This window comes from Sphaerodactylus townsendi, linkage group LG06, assembly GCF_021028975.2.
Source record: "Sphaerodactylus townsendi isolate TG3544 linkage group LG06, MPM_Stown_v2.3, whole genome shotgun sequence".
NCBI classification, from domain to species: Eukaryota; Metazoa; Chordata; class Lepidosauria; order Squamata; family Sphaerodactylidae; genus Sphaerodactylus; species Sphaerodactylus townsendi.
In genome coordinates, this window is record NC_059430.1 from 31,802,723 (window position 1) to 31,823,528 (window position 20,806).

The window sequence follows — 20,806 nt, forward strand, 5'->3', positions numbered from 1 at the left end:
TACCTGATGGAAGATGGAAGACATTCAAGAGGCAAGATGCCACTACAGAAATTGCCCTGTCTCTAGTCGCTACCTGCCTCATCTCTGAAGGAGGAGGGCACAGAGAGCAGGGCTTGAAAGGCAGATCTTAACTGAAAGGCTGGATAGTATGGGAGAAGACAATCTTTCAGGTATCCTGGCCCCAAGTCATTGAGGGCCTTGAATTTTGCTCAGAAACAGATGGGTAATCAGAGCAGATAGGGTACAGGGGTGATAAGAACCCTGTAACCAATCCCAGACAATAGCTTGCCACTGCATTTTGGGCCAGTTGAAGTTTCTGTATCATTTTCAAAGGCAGCCCCATGAAAAACACATTACAATAATCTATGTTGGATGTGATTAGGGCACCCTGACTTCATTGTATTGGTGCCACTGCCATCAGCCCCAGGGAGCTAGCGCTGTTGCTTATTTTGTGAGAAGGTTCACAAGAGAAGTAGACAACCATGCAGAACTCTAACCACAGGAGAGCAATTTTCATCAATAACCATACAGTGGCTGTCATATTTGATCATCCTTGATCACAGTAAGACTAGGTGCAAAAAATCTAGAACAGTTGAGGAAGTCAGAAAATTTCTATGAGGGTTTTAAATATTTCCCCTATAGCAAAACAATGGCAAAAGTAGAGCACTCTTGAAAAATGACTACTTCTTGACCTAGAGCCCCAGCAGAGAAGAATTCCAGGGCAACTTCACAAATCACTACACTGAAAGATCCACTGGGTGAGGAAAACAGGGAGTCTATTCAGCAGTCCAGAAGTAGGGCATGTAGGGTTGGCCACCATTATCTAGCCTTACTTTGGTGCCTTCAAAAAGCAGTACAATATGTCAAATTTAATCGTAAGATGCTTTTCCTGAAATTGAAAGTATCTTCAAAAAGTTTCACTTGTTATATCCATGTGATTAGAACTCTGCTATGAATCCCACCCCTGCCATCAACTTACTAATTATTCTTAGGAAAGCCACTCTCATGCCCCTGGTCAGCAGTAGGAGGAATTACAAGGCGTGCCTCATAGGGTGATTGTAAATGTCATAACAAGATAAGGTACATGGAGCCCTTGAAAACTGCACAAATGTTAAGCGTGATTGTTAACTTCTGCTTGTACAGCTGCTCTTCAAGGCATAAAAGCTTGCCCCCCCAAAAAAATTGCACCCCAAAATGGCACCCCTAGCTTCAAACCCTTCTATACTGTGATGACAGCAGCCATACTAGACTCAGTACTCTCTGTAATTTCTACGAAGTATTGAAAGGGAAACTGCAGCATGGACAGGTGAAATGGGGGCATTAAACCCTTCCCTAGCCTGTGCTTTCCCCCTGAACTGTTCTGCTTCTCCCAGTGGGCCTCCAAGACTGGAAGTAACCCCACACTTGAAGGAGACTGGTCTGGGAGAAGCAACTTTACGGAAGGGAAAATAAAAATAATGTATCCATTCATTTTTCTTAGCAGCACTTTTGATTGTTGCCTGCCTCCTCCTGTATAGGACCCACATTGTAAAACATGGCTTGCAATGCTGTAACATCTAGCTTGATCCTGTCAAATCCCTTCAAATGCTCTTAATGCTTAGGCCTTTGTCATTTAAACATAGTTTTCTCAGGCCCAATAATCAGCTACTGCCCTAAGCCCACATACTCACTAATAACCTGCCATAAGCTTAGTACCCACAAATAACCGGAGCTACATCCATACAACATAACAATCTTTCATCTCCTGGAATATCTTCTCCACACAGGAGCATCCAGTTGTGAATCACTGCTATAGTGGAATGTCCAATGAAACGTTTGCGCAGCCCCCTTTTTTTTGGTAGATGAGTGAAGCTACACAACTAAAGGACAGAAATAACTTGCGAGATTTCAAGCAAAAATTCCACTCCAGAGAAGGAGGTGTGTCAAAGCTGACTTTGGCAGCTACGTCTGGCTTATGAAACAGGCTCGGCTGTCTTATAGCTTTTATGCTTAGCTGGATGATGCCTTCTAAAGAGAATTATTGTTATAGGAGCAGTCAAGTGGCTGTTTTTCTAAACCTTTGTCTAATATGTTTCAGATTTCTGTAATCTCTGCCAAAATCCTCTCTTTGTTCCTTTGTCCTTTTTCCCTCTACAAGATATTAGCCATCCAAGAAAAATAAACTGGAGCTGATTTTTTAAGATTACACTACAAGAGGTCAGTTGGCAAAAAAAAAAAAAGAACGTCCAAAGCAACAGGTTTAAGTGAAATTTGCTCATCAGATGAAAAAGCACAGAAGGGAGCCTTAGAAGGGGGGGGGGGAAAGCAACTCTTTCCTCTGCAAAGTCAGCAGTTCAAATCTAACTAGGCTAAAAGTGCCCATGAATTAGAGAAGGTGGCGAACCTATGGCACGGGTGCCAGAGGTGGTCCTCAGGCCCCTCTCTGTGGGCACGCGCACACAGAGTTCGTCATGTAGGGGGAGTGGAAAATCACCCCCTACGCACACACACATATCTAGGCTGGCCTTGCTTCTGAGTCAACCCTCCTAGGGTTGTGATTCACCCATTCGAAGTGTTGCATGGTTGCTTCACCAAGCTTGCTCCCGAGTAACGCATGCCTTGGAGCAAACCGGTTTTTCTAAACTAAAACCTCAGTATTCAGGTTAAATTGCCATGTTGGCACTTTGTGATAAATAAGTGGGTTTTGGGTTGCAATTTGGGCACTTGGTCTCGAAAAGGTTCGCCATCCCAAGGTGAGCTCCCCAAGGCACCTGGTGGGCCACTGCGAGTAGCAGAGAGCTGGACTAGATGGACTTTGGTCTGATCCAGCTGGCTTGTTCTTATGTTCTTATGTTCTCATCACTGAATTAGAATGTAACTCGACTTGATGCTGGTTGTTCTGTGAATGGGCTCCCATTGATTCCTTTTAAAAAAGGGGGTGGACGGGGCTCCAATTTGAATGGTGATCATAGCATGACAGGGGAAGAAGAGTTTTAACCTGGAAATTGTGTCAGTGAGTTATTTCAACCAGTTTCAGTTTCAAGCAGAAATCTTGAAAATGAGAAAGAACAGTATGAGCTGCACCTACAGACATGTTGGAATGCTCATAGAATTGAGTTTCACTGGTCATGTGAATCGGTACCAAAGATTCAGTGTGACCACAGAACAAACCAGTATCTTGAACCAAGGTTGTTACAGTAGCAACCTTGGATGAAAACGTGGTTTACCAACAAAAACTCAGTTCCACAGGAACTGAAATTCTACCCTTGTAGCATTTGCAGCAGCATGGAAGTTATTTCTTTAAATGTTCATGCAAGTGTTTTCTTCAGTATTGTTTTGACACACTCTATAAATACAGCGTAACTCAGGAATGATTCATGTTTGACTACTCCTATAACCATCAACCATTAAGACACCATTTTTAAATATAAAATTAACTTAAGTGCAGAAAGCAAACAATTGCCCCATATTTAACATTACTATAGAAAGAGTAATTGGTTTTCTCTCCCTCTTTACATCCATGGGTAACCCACTTTTTGTTACTTAGCTTCTACCAATAATACAACTTATCAACCCATCCCCTGTACCCTTAAACATTTGTAAAGTTAAATACAGGGTTAAAGTAAAACACTAGCATCGGTTCTCACATACAAGTATCCATGTTTTTCCATTCATGTTTGTACATAAGCACATAGTATCATGAACAAAGACCATTCATGTGAAATTGCCTCTTGTTATGTACCCTTTCCTTGATACATGGTTACATGAGGAGCTTGTTATACCTTTTCCAAGCTAAAGATGACACCAGATTTGAGAATTCATCCATGATTTCCTGGACCGTCTTTGTTCAAGAATGCTTTGTTTGGGTCTTGGTGCCTACCTAGTTCTGTCCCCAAGGCACTTGGACCCAAATAGAGCATTCCAGAACAAAGACGGTCCAGGAAATGGTGGATGAATTCTCAAATCTGCTGTTACCTTTAGTCTGAAAAAGGTATAGTTGGAGCAGTAGAGTGAGAAAAAGATGCAAATATTTATATTTTTACTTTGTTGTCTCTGCATGCAATCCTAAGAGTTACACCCTTCTAAGCCCATTGATTTCAATGGACTTAGAAGGATGTAACACTGTTCTAGACAGCACTGTTAATTCTGCATGAGAAGCTATATCTGTACGCACCTTCATTTGTTTGACAGTATATCGCATTGTTCCAAAAGGTCCATCTTTCATAAGCTTCTTGCCCACTACTTTGGCTCGGATAACTGAAATAAAAGAAGAAGGCTCTGTGAGTTACAATGGACACTGGATTAATACTACCTCCAGCCTTAAGTCTAATCAGATTTGACATTATAGGCAACATATTCCAATGAAATCACCAGAGGAATGCCATAAACTACAAGAATGGGAGAGGGGTAGGGATGGCCAATGCATTCTTACACTTTTGCTATACATATGCTAGTTATAAACAAATACTGTGACTGCAGTTATTCATAGATGAGTACTCCATGTGTAGTTTTTGTTTGTTTTTTGCGGTGATTGCTTGGCTTATCTTGGAAAAGTGGAAAATCCCTCAGGGAAACTTTCCACTTCACTGTGACTGTAGCATACTGCCAGTAAGTAGATATACTCAGATTGGCTCACCCAACATGCCGTTAATGTTGAGTCACCAAGTTTCCTTGATTCTTCTGTCAACAGGCCTTGTCTGCCAACAAACTTCTGCATGAGCTACTCACAATCCAGTGAGAGGCAGACTCACCCTGTTGATCAGAGAATGCAAAAATGTTTTAGTGCTAGAGAAGAGAAAGGAAACCTTTATGTCTAAAAAAAATACTGTCAGTCCTCAGGCTATAGACCACCATCCTTTTACTGATTTTTTTTGTTTCCATTACAGACTGAAGTTAGATTATGAGTTACATTTCAAAATTCCCAGCTATAACATTTCCCCCATCATCTCCCTTGTATAATAGAAAACATTTGGGCCAATACATTAAATCCTATGACAGGTGTTGCTGCATCTTCAGTGAAGCAACGTGGAGATGATATGAATGAATTACATTTGGATCTTACAGCATAATATATTATGCTGTCTTTTGGGGCACTACCATCTTAGAGTACTGCACAATGTGTTTACACATGGAAGAGTCAAACGTCACCAAAGCAGGGTGTAACCTGCTCATTTCTTGAAAGCAAGCTAGTAAAATGTGGGCTAGACAATGCTATTGATAGATGGATTTGTAATTGGTTGACTGATCAAACCCAAAGGGTGCTCACCAATGGCTGATCATCCCAGACAGAAGTGACTAGTTGGGTGCCCCCGGGTTCTACACATCACATTTTCTGTCCTGGGCTCAGTATTCAATATTTTTATCAATTACTTTGATGATGGAATGACCTAGACAGATTAGAGAGCTGTGCCTAAACTAACAAAATGAATTTCAACAGACATAACTGTAAGATACTGCACTTAGGCAAAAAAAATAAAATGCACAGATATAACATGAGTGACACCTGGCTTGACAACAGCACATGTGAAAGGGATCTGGGAGTCTTAGTAGACCACAAACTAAACATGAGTCAGCAGTGTGATGGGGCAGCCAAGAAAGCCAATGCAATTCTGGACTGCACCAATAGGAGTATAATGTGTAGATTCAGGGATGAAATAGTACCATTCTTCTGCCTTGGTCAGACATCACCTTGAATATTGTGTCCAGTTCTGGGCACCACAATTCAAGAAGTATATTGACAAGCTGGAATGGGTCCAGAAGAGAGCAACCAAAATGGTAAAAGCTTAGGGAGCAAGATATGTTTAGTCTAGAGAAGAAAGGTTAAGGGGTGACATGATAGCCATGTTTCAATAATTGATATCATGCTAAAGATGGAGCTAACTTGTTTTCTGCTGCTCCAGAAACTAGGACAAGGAGCAATGCATTCAAGGTGCAGGAAAAGAGATTCCACCTAACATTAGGAAGAACTTTCTCACAGTAAGGGCTGTTTGACAGTAGAATACATTGCCTTAGGGTGTGGTGGAGTCTCCTTCTTTGCAAGTTTTTAAACAGAGGCTGGATGGTCATCTGTCAGGAGTCCTTTGATTGTGTATTCCTGCATGACAGGGGGTTGGCCTTGAAGGCCCTTGTGGTCTCTTCCAACTCTATGATTCTATAAGAATGGCTCCTGGCTCCCGTTATCCACGAAATGGTCTGGGATCATTGTACCTGCAGGACTGCCTCTTACGATACACCCCATGGAGGGCATTATGCTTAACTGGTAACAACCAATCGCTGGTTCCTAGTCCTAGACAAAGTCCTAGCTTTTTGAGCTCTGGCCCTGGCCTGGTGGAACTCTCTAGAAGAGAGTGAAGCCCAGACCATGTGGGATCTGGCTCAATTCCACAGAGCCTTTAAAACTGAGATGTTCTGCCAAACCTATGGCTTAAATAGTAATGGTTACATCTTAGCTGGCCCCCTTAGCCCTAATTTTTTATCTCCTCAGTTCTGTTTGTTTAGTGTTCATATGTTCAGTTTTCTGTGGTCTTGGCTTTCTTCTTCTTCTATTATACCCTCCCCCACTCTCTGACAAGCCATCCTGAGTAGTACTTCAGCTGATGGGCACCAACTGGAAATTTAAAAATGTTAAAAATTGATAGATTTTAATCATGTTATGTACATTATGTATTTTAATCAATTATGTCTTAAATTGTTAGCTACCCTGAGACTGACAATAGTCAGAAAGGGGTGAGATATAAATATAACAAAATCCCCCAAACACCATTTAGTTGCAGCAAGTCCAAACTATGTCTGATGATGCTACAGCCTTGTACCTATCTGGGATTCTTCCAGCATTCAGCCCAGGCTGCATGGGTACAGAACGGTACTACTATTGGAGTTGGGTAATTCTCCCCACGTAAGGCAATCCTGCTTTAAGTTGCTGGCATGAATGCGACATCATCTGTCCAAAGTACTGCATGGAGACCTATTTTTGTTTGAAGTTTGTGGATTCTGATGGGTTAGCCAGATGTTTCAGGAAACTGGCCTAATCTACCATAAACAAGCACAACAATGTGAAAAATCTAGATGACAACTATTGCACTGTGCTCACTGGCCAAAATCCAAAACAACTAAGAAACCCAAATTTTAGCACTATTTCTCTTTGCTGAGATCCTGTGACAACCTTAGATTCAGCCTCCATTGGTTTTCTTGTGCCCCAACCAATAAAAAAGAAGAGCCCCATTTAAAAGTCATGCAACCCTCTATTTTTATGAGATTTTTATGAGATTCGAAAAGATCTGGCTCAGTTCAGAATGTGACTATGGCTTTAGAAGAATTTCACATTGAGACAGTACATATTTGCATGTGTTAATGTCAACAGGCTGATTCTTATATTTGCACAAGTCTTGAAATGTGTGCATTAAAAAGTGACAGGGATACTTATGCCAGAATCATGGCTGATAGGGAAACATTTTCTTACTGATGAACAAAAATAGCCTTTCAGGATATTTTCAGAACTAGTGCCTCCCCTCAGTCTCAAATACTAAGCATAGTATGGAAGGAAGCTCCTGGGTTGTTAAAACTGAGAAGGGAAAACTTCAGCAGGTCCAACTACTTAGATTGCAGTAGAAGAGGTTGTGCTTGTTTCTCTTCTAAGTCTTACTAGAATGCACAGAAGTCCTATCATACATACACATTCACCATTTAAAGTATTCAGTACTTGAAAAAATAGAATATGAGAGTTCAGTAAAGTCAAAGAGTCACTGATTATTTGGGGGTCTCCTACTTTATTTTAAAATATCTGTATCCTGCATTTTCTAACTTCTGGGCATAATTACAACATGCATTCAAATTAACTATTAACAAAATGAAAGCAGCAGCAGGCAAACACGGCAGTGAACAGATCTTAAAACCAAAATAAAGTTCAAAACTTGAGGGGAAACTGCAGCAGTTGGCCGAACCAGCTCAAGATAATTTAAACAATCCAGAGGAAATGTCATAGTCACCAAAAAAAATATACATTAGTCCAATGCATCATGGCACAATGTTCACTGGAGTCTGGACAAACACAGAAGGCATCAAGCCAAATGCTAGAGAGGAAGAATTTCACAGTCATAGTGCTGCCACTGAGAAGGTTCTAGCTCCAGTCAGTATTATCTCACCTCAGACGGTGCAAGAATTCAGGGACAGTAGGGAGAAAAACTGTGCATATAAGAAGTGTGATATAATAATCACAACAAAGATTTACTACAAAAATGAACGAATGGTGGCCCCTCCCACTCCTTTTCACACAAAAAATATGGGAATCTGGCATGGAATTTGGTGGAAGGAAGTATTCTTTGTTTCCTTGGAGTTTCAGAAATCTCTCTCTGTTGCTAGAGTGTGCATGTATAGAACCCTTGTGTTATTTAGACATCAAAAATAATTTTTAACTACTTCACATATTTTCAAGGTTTTTTTAAAAAACAAATATCTGTGCATATATTGGCATAATTTGCCTGGCTGGTCTTTCAGTCTGGAAATATTCTGCCTTGCTCAAGCAAAGCAGTCTTGAGAAATGCCATTTTCTACACCAAATGGATGCAAATCAATATTTGCAATATCATCCTGAAAACTCCAGGGTAGATCTCATAGGTCATCATACAAACATGAATCTAGCTCGGGGGTCTGCAACCTGCGGCTCTCCAGATGTTCACGGACTACAATTCCCCTCAGCCAATTGGCCATGGTGGAAGGGACTGAAGGGAATTGTAGTCCATAAACATCTGGAGAGCCGCAGGTTGCAGACCCCTGATTCTAGCTGAATTGCCATAATATATGTAGAATTTTAAGTTATTTATATACATCCTAAATAGTTAAATGATGGTGAAATGTGTTTTTCTGTCTAGCCCCAGCTTATCAGATCTCAGAAGTCAAGCAGCCCTGGCTAGTATTTGGATGGGAGACCACCAAGGAATACCACAGTTGCTATGCAGAGGCAGGCAATGCACTGGCGTAATGCCCATTGGGCAAGGTGGGCAGCTGCCCAGGGCATTACCTTGTGGGGGGCATCAAAATGCTGGGTTCGTTTTTGGGTATTTTAGTGGTTTTCCATTTGTGGCCTGCAGGGGGTGCGGTTTTTAGGCTAGCGGCTCCACAATTTCAGCATATCATCAGGAGACTGTCCTTATGTTACCCCCCAAGTTTGGTGAGGTTTGGTTCAGGGAGTCCAAAGTTATGGATTCCCAAAGGGGGTGCCCCTATCCCCCATTGTTTCCAATGGGAGCTAATAGGAGATGGGGACTACAGTTTTGAGGGTCCATAACTTTGGCCCCCCTGAACCAAACTGCACCAAACATGGGGGGTATCATTAGGGCAGTCTACTGATGATATGCTGAAATTTTGGTGCTGATATGTCTAAAAATGCACCCCCTGCAGGCACCAATGTCCTGGTGCAAAAAAAAAATTGGTCGTGGTGGAGTGGCCGCCCATGGGGGGGGGGGGCATCCAACTCAGGTTTTGCCCAGGGCTACAGTTTGCCCAGGGCTGCCTCGTTACGCCCCTGAGGCAATGGCAAACCACCTTTGAACATCTCTTGCTTTGAAACCCCTACATGGTCGACATAACTTGGCTGCAACTTGACAGCAAAAAAGTCACTTGTATCCTAGCCCTAAAACTAGATAGTGCTAGACAGATGTGCTTAGGACAGACCTGCACAGTTTGTAGTTCACTAGGTCAATTGTGACCATGTTCGGTGACCAATTTAGAGGGTTGGATGGATTTTCAAAGGAAAGAGCATATTTGATCAGATATACAGTCACAACTTTTTAAAAAAACCTACCAGGCAGATACCTACAGTACCCAACAAAACTTACGCTAATTTCCGCTGTATTTGCTACCAGTTATTCTGTTAGCCATAATTGTCTTAAGGAAACACAAGTGTTCTGAAATATTATCTCATCAACACACTATATGCTAAACAGCAAAAAAAAAAAAGTGATGCCTTGAGCTCTCCTTAACTTCATCCTTTTTCTCTGGCATCCTATTACAGTCCTACTATTACCAATGGGAAATTTTATCCCACACAAGTGGACACCAAAATAGAGGCATATTTTTAAACCACAGCCACTTTGAAGTGGTGCCTATGAAAACATTCCATGAAGAATATTTCTGAGTACTTTGGGGTTTGGGGTCAAGTCATTTGTGGGATCAGAGCAGCTGGCAAGGTCTCACACAACTTGCAATTATTTATGTAATATTAAATTGGATAGGCTTATAAATCTTTGATAAGATAAGCACGCTGGCTGAGCTGCGGTCCAAGAACAACGCAACTGCCTAACTTTTTAAATTCTGATTGCCATTGAAATATAAACGTAGTTATTTACATTAAAAATACACCGTTTCCACATCCTTGAGCATATATGAGAGGAGACAATTTATTTTGGGATGGGAATTAATAGTTTTCCAAAGACGATTTTGGGTTGGCTGTCTGGGCCAGCTCTCCTGAGACCTAAAATGTACGTGTGCCAAAAGAACTGAAGCACATGTATATCTTTGTAATCCAGCTTGCAATTTTAAAACAGTGGATAAATATAGTGATTAGGAAAAGTACACCTGATAGCTTAGCTCCCACATCTGATCTTTTTACAGAGGGTGTCACATGAGCATCAAAAATGTGCTGGGTTCTTATCAGTGTGCACACATCGCTGAAGGCAAACAGGCACACAAACGCCACTTGCCTGAAGTTTCACATTATAAAGACTCAAATGCATGATTTTAATTTTTATCTTGATTTATAGATTCAAACTGTCAGGAAGGTTTTGGGTGCCTCGATTTCAAGGAGACACGAGTCCCTACCCCTGCAAGACTTGCAATCCCAAGAAAATGAGAAACCAAAGAAACCTCTATATGGCCAGACAGCTGCTATCCTTTAGTGTCACCATTTGACAGCCACCTGTAGGCAACAGCTTAAGGAGCAGCTGTTGTAATTTTTCTTAATGACTACTCTGACTGAAAAGGAGTGCAAGGGCCAGCAATAATTGCAGAATTTTACTTAATTTGCATTTATGCCATTTGAGAGAGAGAGAGAGAGAGAGAGAGAGAGAGAGAGAGATCCTAAACTGGTCTAGTTAGAGCCTCCTCAAGTCTGTTCAATAGGGCTTACACATACAAAAGTGTTTTGGGAATTTCACTGATAAACACTGTGACCATCCATAATGGCATGTTTTACTCAGCTGTGTGTCGGGCTTCTGCTGTTTTTAATGAACCACCATGACAAGAGAAACATTACCTACATCTCGTGCAGAAACAAATTAAAACTACAAACACTGCACCAGGAAATTGGCAACTTTTTAATCTATTCCTTCTCCCCCAGTTCTATGCAGGAAGACTAGGTAGGAGAACAACTTAAACAGAAGGCAGCAGTTCCCCATTGGACAATTGCTCTTTAGAGTTGCTATAACTTTTCATTTGATTTCAATAGACAGTAGCTCAGGAAACATAGTATTAGATCCAGCTAGCTTGCTTATTTGTTTGTTTATATTGTACTTAATAGGCCACCCCTCTCCTTTCAGACTCGGCGTGACTTACAACATGGTTTAAAATACAATAAATTCACTGAGCCTCACCCAATTCTTATTCTCACCTCAAAAAGCTTTTGTATATGAAGATCCCATAATCCATGCCATAGCCTTTTTTTGTTGGTCAAAGGGGGCCCCTTCCTTTTGTACTTGTAGAAAAGCTAGTTAGGCCCAACCCATGCAACAGGTTTGTGTTAAGGCACATTCTGTCAATAAATAAAAATCATGTAGCTGTCGAAGGCCTTCATGGCTGGAATCATCATGACATGCCTTTGAAAATACCATCCATAGATATGGGCAAAACGTTAGAAGCAAAAACTAACAGACTACGGCCACACAGCCTGGAAAACCCACAACAGCCAATCATGTAGCTGTTCATGCCTTAACTTCTCTCTAGTTATACCTGGACCTAGATCATTTTATCAGTTATTTTATAGAACCAATAGATTTTAAAGAAAGTATATAGCCTTGAAACATTAAATCTTGAGAAAGATTTTAATATCGGACTACAAATCAGCCCAACATAGGAGGGAAAAGCTAGGTCAAGACACAGATTTACAATTGGAATTAAGTTATCTTATCCTTTCACTGGAGGTCATAACCTCACTGTGTTAACTGCTTTTCCGAAGCCAAGACTTGAAGTTTAGACATGAGGATATTTTGGCTTGAGGGGCCTCTGTGCAGAGCAGAGTCCATAATTTGAGCTTGTGAGGAAAAAGAGGGAAAATCCAAGTTAAATTACTTCAAGAGAGAAGCAGAATTATGCGCAAGCGTCATTAGTTTCATTTGCACAGCTGGGAAGGTAGATGGATTTATCAAGTGAAATGGATTCTTTTGTTCAAAGTTGAATAGATGATGCCTGTAATTGTCAGTAAAATGAACAGCCTGATCCTGTACATGTTGTACACTGGCAAAAGGCAGCACCAAAGGCGGCTGTAGCACGCCTGCCAAAGAGGTATAAAACATTTACGGAGGACTGAGCTGCTTGGACTGTACTGTTCTAAAAGCCAACCTAAGAGGAGGAGGAGAAGGAGAAGAAGAGTTTGGACTTATATCCCCCTTTCTCTCCTGTAAGGAGACTCAAAGGGGCTCACAAACTCCTTTCCCTTCCCCCCTCACAACAAACACCCTGTGAGGTAGGTGGGGCTGAGAGAGCTCTGAAGAACTGTGACTAGCCCAAGGTCACCCAGCTGGCGTGTGTGGGAGTGCACAGGCTAATCTGAATTCCCCACATAAGCCTCCACAGCTCAAGCAGCAGAGCGGGAAATCAAACCTGGTTCCAGATTAGAGTGCACCTGCTCTTAAACACTACGCCACTGCTGCTCTCATGATTGGGCTCAGTCCAGCCTTTATTACAATCAAAAATCAGCAAACAGCGGATCAGTTGAACAAGGTTAATTATCACAAGGCAATAATTAATTTAAAATCTAGCAAATTTAGATAATAAAATAAACAGGTTAATAAAATTATTCATTAAACCTAGCCCACACCTCTCTGTCTTCAAACAAGCAATCACATAGACTCTTGCTACTTTGCACGTCATTTCATTATATCTGTCATCAAGATGCGACGATACGTAAACATGGTCAGTTTTGCTTGGATATTTAAGTAATATTGGAGAGATATAGCAAATTTGGATATCTTGGTAGAAGTCACATTATAAGCTCTGTGGCTTCTACCGCATGGGCCTAGAGTACATATAGAATGTGAGTCTATCTTTCTTCAAGTAGAGCCGATGGAAGTGCATTGAATCAAGCAAAAGTGAATGCTCTGTGATGTTTTGAAGTTCTAAAGTTAGAGTATAAGTATTTTGCTGGAGCAAAGTAATTATGTAAATTCCCTCCTATAAAGGTAGGAAGAAGGCATGCTCAGTCCACTTGTGGGAAGATGTCCCATAGTCTTTGTTTGGTTAGTAGTCTAACCCGTTGAAGTCCAAGTGCCAATAGATCTTGAAATGGAGCAGTTTTCCTTCTGTTTTCCTCATCAAGCCTGAGTGGAAATTACCTGTGATAATTAATGATGTTAGAGTGAAGGGTGTATAACTTATCTCAAGCCAGAGGTATAAGGCTTCAAGCCAAGCATGTGTCTCTAGCAAGACTATCCCTGCTTCTAGCTTGAGCAAAGCATTGGATACACGTCAAGGTACTCCAAATAAAGCTCTCAATCTTATGTAGATTAAACTGCTTCTATTTTTGATGGTTTTTGTATAGGCAAACCTGAGCTCCATATATAAGTTGCCTTATGTAAGATGCCTTGTGACTGGGCAATAGTTTTGAAAATGCTTTAAAAGGCTTCAGCAAAGTCAGAAAGAAACCACTGAAACACTCCAATCTTTCAGAAGTTTCCATAGCACTGTTGAAAAACATTATTTCCATTAATTAATCATTCTGATACATTGTGCTTGGCATTTAACAGATGGCAATAATATATATATGTATTTGGCTCACTCAAATGCCTTCCCATGCTGGCCATCTGAGATCCATGGAAATATTGCTGAATATACATAAAATTTTGATGCAGTCTTAAACAGAGTGGCATTCTTCTACATTCAAAGAAATCAATGGGCTTAGGAAAGTTTACCCTACGTAGGTTTGCACTTTAGCCTTCTAGACTTCATAAACTGCACTAGTCCCCACTAGAATTGGGTTAAGATATCTCATCAGGTATATGCATTGCCACCCAAGGAGGGGAGAAAAAGGTTGAGGGCCTTAAGAATACATAGGTCAACTGCTTTTGTCCTGATCAGTGACGAAGGGAGGGGAAACTGCGCCCGGGACATGAACTGCTCACGCGCCCCCTCCCGCCCCCACCCATCCTCAAAACGCCCCAACACACCCCGCCCCGCCCCCGACACACCCCCAGCCTCGGCACATGACTGCAATGGCGGCGCCCAGGGCAAGCCACCCCAGATGTTCCCATTGCAGCTCCACCTCTGTTCCTGATTTGCTGAGGATTGGGAAACTGATTTTCTGGCTGAGGAAACAGAGCCAAAGCAAGCTGAAGCAAAACGAGGCAGCAGCAAACCTCTCTTGGCCTTAAATATCTGCATGGCTTCGGCTCCACACACATCCCACCCCTGCGCTACTTGCTTCAATGCCGGCCATGCCTCCACTGGCCTTATCCTCCTGGGATATGCAGCCAGCCCAGCGAAGAAGCGCCCAACCCTCCCTGCTCCCGAGTGGCCACGGTGACCCTGGGTCAGTCCTGGGGCACTTCTTTGTTACAGATACCAAAACAGGGCTCTCAACCCCCATCCCCATCCAAGAGGAGAACCATCTGGAAAAGCCCATTTCTGGGAACATCAGTGGCGTATCTGCCCAGGGATGGGGGGTACTCCCTAATCTGGTCACGTGGGGGTGCAAAATTGACCCCTCACGTGACTAGGTCCAGAGCGAAGATAATGAGGCAGCCGAAAGTTCTGCTGCTTTGTCATCTTCATTTATGTGGGTGGGGCCAAGGACGCTGCCTCCCCAGGCTCCCAGGAGCCAGGCAGCCCAGCTTCTGCTCTCCCAGAGGGGAGGGCAGAAGCTGGGCTGCCGGCTGCTGGGCTCCGGGAGCCTGGGTGGCGGCTTGGGAGAGGGGGGGCAGAGCCCTGCCCCCAGGCACAGTGGGGGAGGAGGTTGTCTCCAGGAGCCATTTTCCCCTGATATGCCTCTGGGGAACATCTTTTCCCATGGAATCCTTTGTCATAAGAATGCTAAATCTTATTTATAAAGCAAAAAGAAGTAGTCCCAAATTGCTACATCTGCCTCAAATTGAGATGTTGTTGCAGTGGATGTACCCTACTGCAGCAATATATTATTCTTATAATAAGCTGTGAATTCAAGTATCCAAGAATTTCTACCATATTATTATTGCATATACTAATCACCACTGTTCTTCTCTGGATGAACTATTGATGCACTGAGGTTGGAGGAAGCTGTGCGGTTTGTCACTCAGTGCCATGCTCACTTCCAGTGCAAGCTGATGCAGAGTAAGGCCACTGAAAGGAGAGCAAACTCATATTACTCCGTTGCTGCTAACTAGTAAAAAGTTACTGTTAGAATCTTGAATAAATCAATGGCCTTGCTGATTAAAATCTGGAAGTCAACTTTGGACTAAAGGTTTGAATATAGATGTTCAGAGTTCGGTTTCATGTTTCACTATATGCAACCTGTTTGGTGATATATGCTGCCTTTTCCTTCTGCAACTGCTTTGGCCTCAGTCATGAGAATCAGCCAATGAATTCTCATAAGCGAAGAAATGCGTGGCTGGGATTTGGGGCTCCAGAGTGGTTCACTTTAAACTCCTTTACCCAGAATTTTCTCTGTGATTTTGTTGCCCATTTGATCACTTTTGTGAGGTCTTCTAGGAGCTCTTTGCAGTTGGGGGGGGGGTGTTTATTACCCTCAATAACTTGTGCACCCCCATCTCTGATTCTGAATGAGTTATTTATGTTCAACAGGATTATTGATGGACCTTACAGTGTACTTCCCTCTGTTGTCAACTGTCCACTCATTTATACTCCCGATCTCCTGTCCTTCAATAAGTTGTTTATGTATAAGAGGACCAGTTTTCTTATCCCATTATACCATGAACTCTACAGCAGGATAAAATTCCTGAAACAGCCATTCCTGAAACATCTATAATTTGGGTTCTGTGTGCATTGCATTCCTCTTATGCCATCTGTGCTTGCTATGGACAGCTGTTTTTAATTGAACAACTGGAAACCATTTGCCAAAGGCAGCCGTGGTACAAGCTACCACTGATGCACTCCCTGCCTGCCAAGCAAAAAAAACATCTCTCTCTGGCATGTAGTGTTCTAGCATACCCAATCTTTTGGCCTCTTGCTGTATCTTCCAAGAAATCTAAAGAAAGGCCGCACAATCAAATAATAACAAATACTCAATACATTTACAACTGTCTTAGGACTAAGCAGCACGTTATGCAGGAAATCTCCAAAGAGATCTCTTGAATGTATTGCTGAAGGATTTCATGACGAGAATCAACAGGCTGTGGTGGGTTTTCCAGGCTGTGTGGCTCTGGTAGTTTTTGCTCCTGACATTTTGCTCTCATCTACAGCTGACATCTTCGGAGGCATGTCACGGTAAGATGTGTTTCCCTCAGTGGCATGGAGAGAAACACATCTTACTGTGACATGCTTCTGAAGATGCCAGCCATAAATGCAGACAAAGCATTTGGAGCAAAAAGTACCAGACCACAGCCACACATCCTGAAAACCCCACAACAGCCCAATCTACTGAAGTTTTAATTTTCACTTAAAAGAAATGTGCCCTGAACTTGGTGAGAGGAACAGCAGTGGAGAAAATGGTATCTAGCATGGTGTAGTGATTAAGAGCAAGCGGATTCTAATCTGGAGAACTGGGTTTGATTCCCCACTCCCCCACCTGAGTGGCAAAGGCTTATCTGGTGAACCAGATCTGTTTCTGCACTCCTACATTCCTGCTGGGTGACCTAGTCACAGTTCTTCTCACGAGGTGTCTGTTGTGGGGAGAGGAAGGGAAAGGAGCTTGTAAGCCACCTTGAGTCTCTTTACAGGAGAGAAAGGTGGGATATAAATCCAAACTCCTCCTCCTCCTCCTCTTTTTAAAGCATTTCTGACCCCCCAACCATGTCTTGGTTCCTAAGACCATTGGAAATATGTGTTTTCTGATGGTCTTAGGCGACCCCTCTGAAAGGGTCATTTGACCCCCAAAGGGGTTGCGACCCAAGGTTGAGAACCACTGATCTAGGGGGCAGTGAAGAATTCTGGGGTGGTAGGGGACAGCAGAGAATTTGGGGGCAGTAGGGGGCAGTGCAGGGATTCCAGGCCAGCTGGTAAGAACAAGGTTTTGTCCTTCCATCCTTGCAGTGGGGCTACTGGTGAGTTTTAAAGGAAAAGCAGTAGTGCTCTCCTCACAAGGCATGCCAAGGCAAAGAGCCCCGTCACCACTGCTTTGCAAGGCACAACATTTTTAAAAAAGAAAATGATCACTTTCTTCACTGTTGTTTTAAATTTGCAGTAGATCTCATACCAAGAAAGAGGTATATGTTTGTATGTGTGGGGGGGAGGCACTAGGGATGTGGCCTAGGAGCCAAGGGGCTGGCAGCCGCAGCCCAAAAAAGTTTGGAAACCACTGGTCTGGATAATTGGTGGAGTAGGTGAGCATTTAGCTGTTCAAAAAATCGGCATCTTCCTTCATTGCTAGTTTTGTTTTCTTACTTGCATTTTGTCACAGTGGAAATGACCAAAGATGCACTTCTCCAGAAGGGCCAAATGAGCACTTTGGCACTTCTCCAGAAGGGCCAAATGAGCAAAGAACCATGTTATGTAAGCATCTAGGATCTGTTGACCAGTTCCATCTCACGTTTGTTGCATTCATTTCAAGCACTAGAGCAATCAACATGAGTCTCAGATTGATTACTCTGACGTGACAAAGATGTGTATTGTGTTTTGCTGCTTCCCTGCATATACTTTCAAAACTCAAGTTACAGAAATGAAACATTAGAGGTAGCCCTCACAAGAATGGAAGAGATGGTTACATTTGGTGGTGTTTATGAAAGTCAGAAAGCATACGTCTAGTGAGAAACTGGCTTTGTAAAGCAGATAGGCAACACTGTCCAAGTTATCAAGAAAAGATAAAATTAATCATGTTTACAATTCAAAGAGAGCCAGCATGGTGTAGTGGTGAAAGTATCAGACAAGGAACTGGGAAACGCAGGTCTGAATTCCCACTTTGCCATGGAAATTTGCTAGGTGAACTTGGGCCAGTCCCACACTCTCAGTCTCAACTCTGGCAAGTATTTGGATGGGAGACCTCCAAGGGATACTAGGGGCATAATGCGGAGGCAGGCAATGGCAAACTACCTCTGAATGTCTCTTACCTTGAAAACCCTATGAGGTCACTGTAAGTCAGCTGTGACTTAGGCCCTTTCTGCACACGGGTGGAAACGCACCTCCACCAGCATAATTTATGCCGGTGGAGGCTCAGGGACTGTTTGCACGCTAGCGTGCACGCAGACCTGACTTCCCCTGCAGCCGAAGAGGTGGCTCCGCATGGAGCCACCTCTCGGTGGTCCCCCTCCACTCACCTTCTTGTGCAGTGTCCCTCTGGAGGACTGCAGAGATCCACCCACGCTGCCCTGCGACCTGCAGAGGTCGGAGGGCAGCGTGGGCGGGGCTCTGCAGTCTTCCAGAGGGACGCTGCACAAGACGGTGAGTGGAGCCAATGGGGAAAGCAGCAGCTTCCCAGCTGTGCGGTTCGCCTTGCGCCACCGGGAAGATGCTGTTTCTCAAAAACCTCGCTCAATTAGCTTCATGCCGCCCGGGGAAAGCCAGGACGGCGCTGCTGCGCAGCAGCAACGCATCCTGTGCAAACGGTCTCCCAGGGACGGCGTTTTTGCCATCCCTGGGATGCTGTATATGGCTTGTGCGGAAAGGGCCCTAATGGCGGTAAATAAAAAGGAAATACAGTTCAAACTTAAACAAGTGACTCCTATCTCCAACAGCTTTTGATGTTGATTTCTCATCCAAATTTGAATCTGCTGCTAAAACAGACTGAGATCCCACTTAAAAGCGTAATACTGTGTGATTTGACTTGTTGATATGTACCATTTTGAAACTTTAGCACACAGATTGTTTGAAATAATGGATCCTGTACCAGCTCTTTACCCGATGAAGCCTATGATCATGCCTCCCTGTTCATCTAAATCAGTTTTTATGCCAACTTCACTCATTTTGTTTTCCGACCCTTTGTTCCCATGTTCAACATTTACCAGAACCAGCAAACGACGGTCATAACTCCCCCAAGTCCTCTTCTCCTCGCCAACCACCAAATCAAAGGGAATATTTGTTCCCTAATTAAAGGGTGAGGTTAGCCTGATGGGCAACAGGCCATTCTCAGTGAGATCCTTTGCCGTGTATCAAGGAACCCACAAACCTAAGTGTTCCATCTGCAGAGCCAAGGGGAAGGCCAACTAAAACCATATGCCATTTCAATAAAACAAGGAGCCAGTTCACTGAAAAGTTGCTGCTGGATGGTCATTTACTTCCCTTGCTGACCCATGTATCTGGTATCGATTGTTTCCCAAACCATCAAGCGAGCAAATATATGGAAAATAAACTAGGGCTCATAAACAAAATTGGTTCCCCTCCCCCAAATAAAGTGTAATTTAGGGAGGAAAGTCTGCAAAAAGGATAACATGTTCCATGTCTATTATTTAAATAAAATATGACATTGTCCCTCTGACCATAAGTTATAGGCTAAACTTCAAAGAAACTGGCAAGGCAGCTAAATAGCGGGTAGGTAATAATGCTGCAGGGAGGTATTTAGTAGCTTACAGGCTTCACTTTTTTTCCCCTTATAGAAGAATTACAGGTTTATTGTAAAACACAGAGCAAGTGAGACAAAACTTTTCATTTAAGCTGCCAGCTGTTTAAAATGCAGGGTGCCTGGCTTCTGAATTATGTTTTAAACAAATAACCAGTTACTTTTAATAAAGGTTGTCTCGCTCTTGGTGAGCATATAATAAACCTGCAATTCTCTTATGCAAAGTATTTATTTCCTTTTCTTATTTCCGTTCCCTAATGCCACCTGTAGACCTTCATAGTGCCTGAATCTAAATGGGTAGATGTCTAAAGGCTCAAGGAAACACTGGCAGCCAATTTCCCACAAAACACAAGAAAACGGGCAATCGTCTCCACCTTTTCTACATGACCTTTTCTAAGACAGAGTCAGAGCCCCATGCTTTGGACAGCTCTTCCCTGGCATGTCAGAGGACCGTCTCTCCTTTCTCTAAAAGCTCGCCCCACTGGGATGGGTGCCAGCGTTTCTGCAAGAAGACCAGACTTTACTGATCACATGTTTTGCACACATTTTTGCACGTAGGAGCTGCAGCAGCAGTTAGCTTAAGAGGTGATTGGAAACATGTAGAGCCTTCAGGAGGACTGGGTGGGCCCCACAAATTCTTTCCTTCGTATTGGAAAACAAGATGATAAAGCAGCTGTCCAAGCCAAAATGAACATGTATCTGTATATATTTAACTAGGGAGGCAATCCAGTGCACCCCTTTTCTCCCTTTTTTATTTGCATGAGACCTGAGGATAGACTATGATCCAGGTGATTCCCCAGCCAAACTTTGTTGCATCACCGGAAGGACAGTATACAATCTGAAAACTATTTTTAAAAGCAAGAGGAAAAACTGGTTGTTGTAGGTTTTCCGGGCTGTGTGGCCGTGGTCTGGTAGATCTTGTTCCTAACGTTTCTCCTGCATCTGGACACAGTGTGTAGCAGACTTCTCTCTGTGATACAC

The 20,806-nt window shown here is 42.9% G+C and overlaps 2 protein-coding genes across 4 annotated transcripts in view; one reads left to right on the forward strand and one right to left on the reverse strand.

The window, feature by feature from the left end:
• The window catches only part of SYN3 (synapsin III), a 238,926-nt gene that overhangs the window by 83,281 nt on the left and 134,839 nt on the right, over positions 1-20,806 (forward strand). The window lies entirely within an intron of this gene.
• Positions 1-20,806, reverse strand: part of TIMP3 (TIMP metallopeptidase inhibitor 3) — a 54,758-nt gene that overhangs the window by 6,175 nt on the left and 27,777 nt on the right. Inside the window, exon 2 of the mRNA XM_048500137.1 lies at positions 4,154-4,236. Coding sequence (XP_048356094.1) covers positions 4,154-4,236 — 83 coding nt within the window. The remainder of the gene's footprint in view (positions 1-4,153; positions 4,237-20,806) is intronic.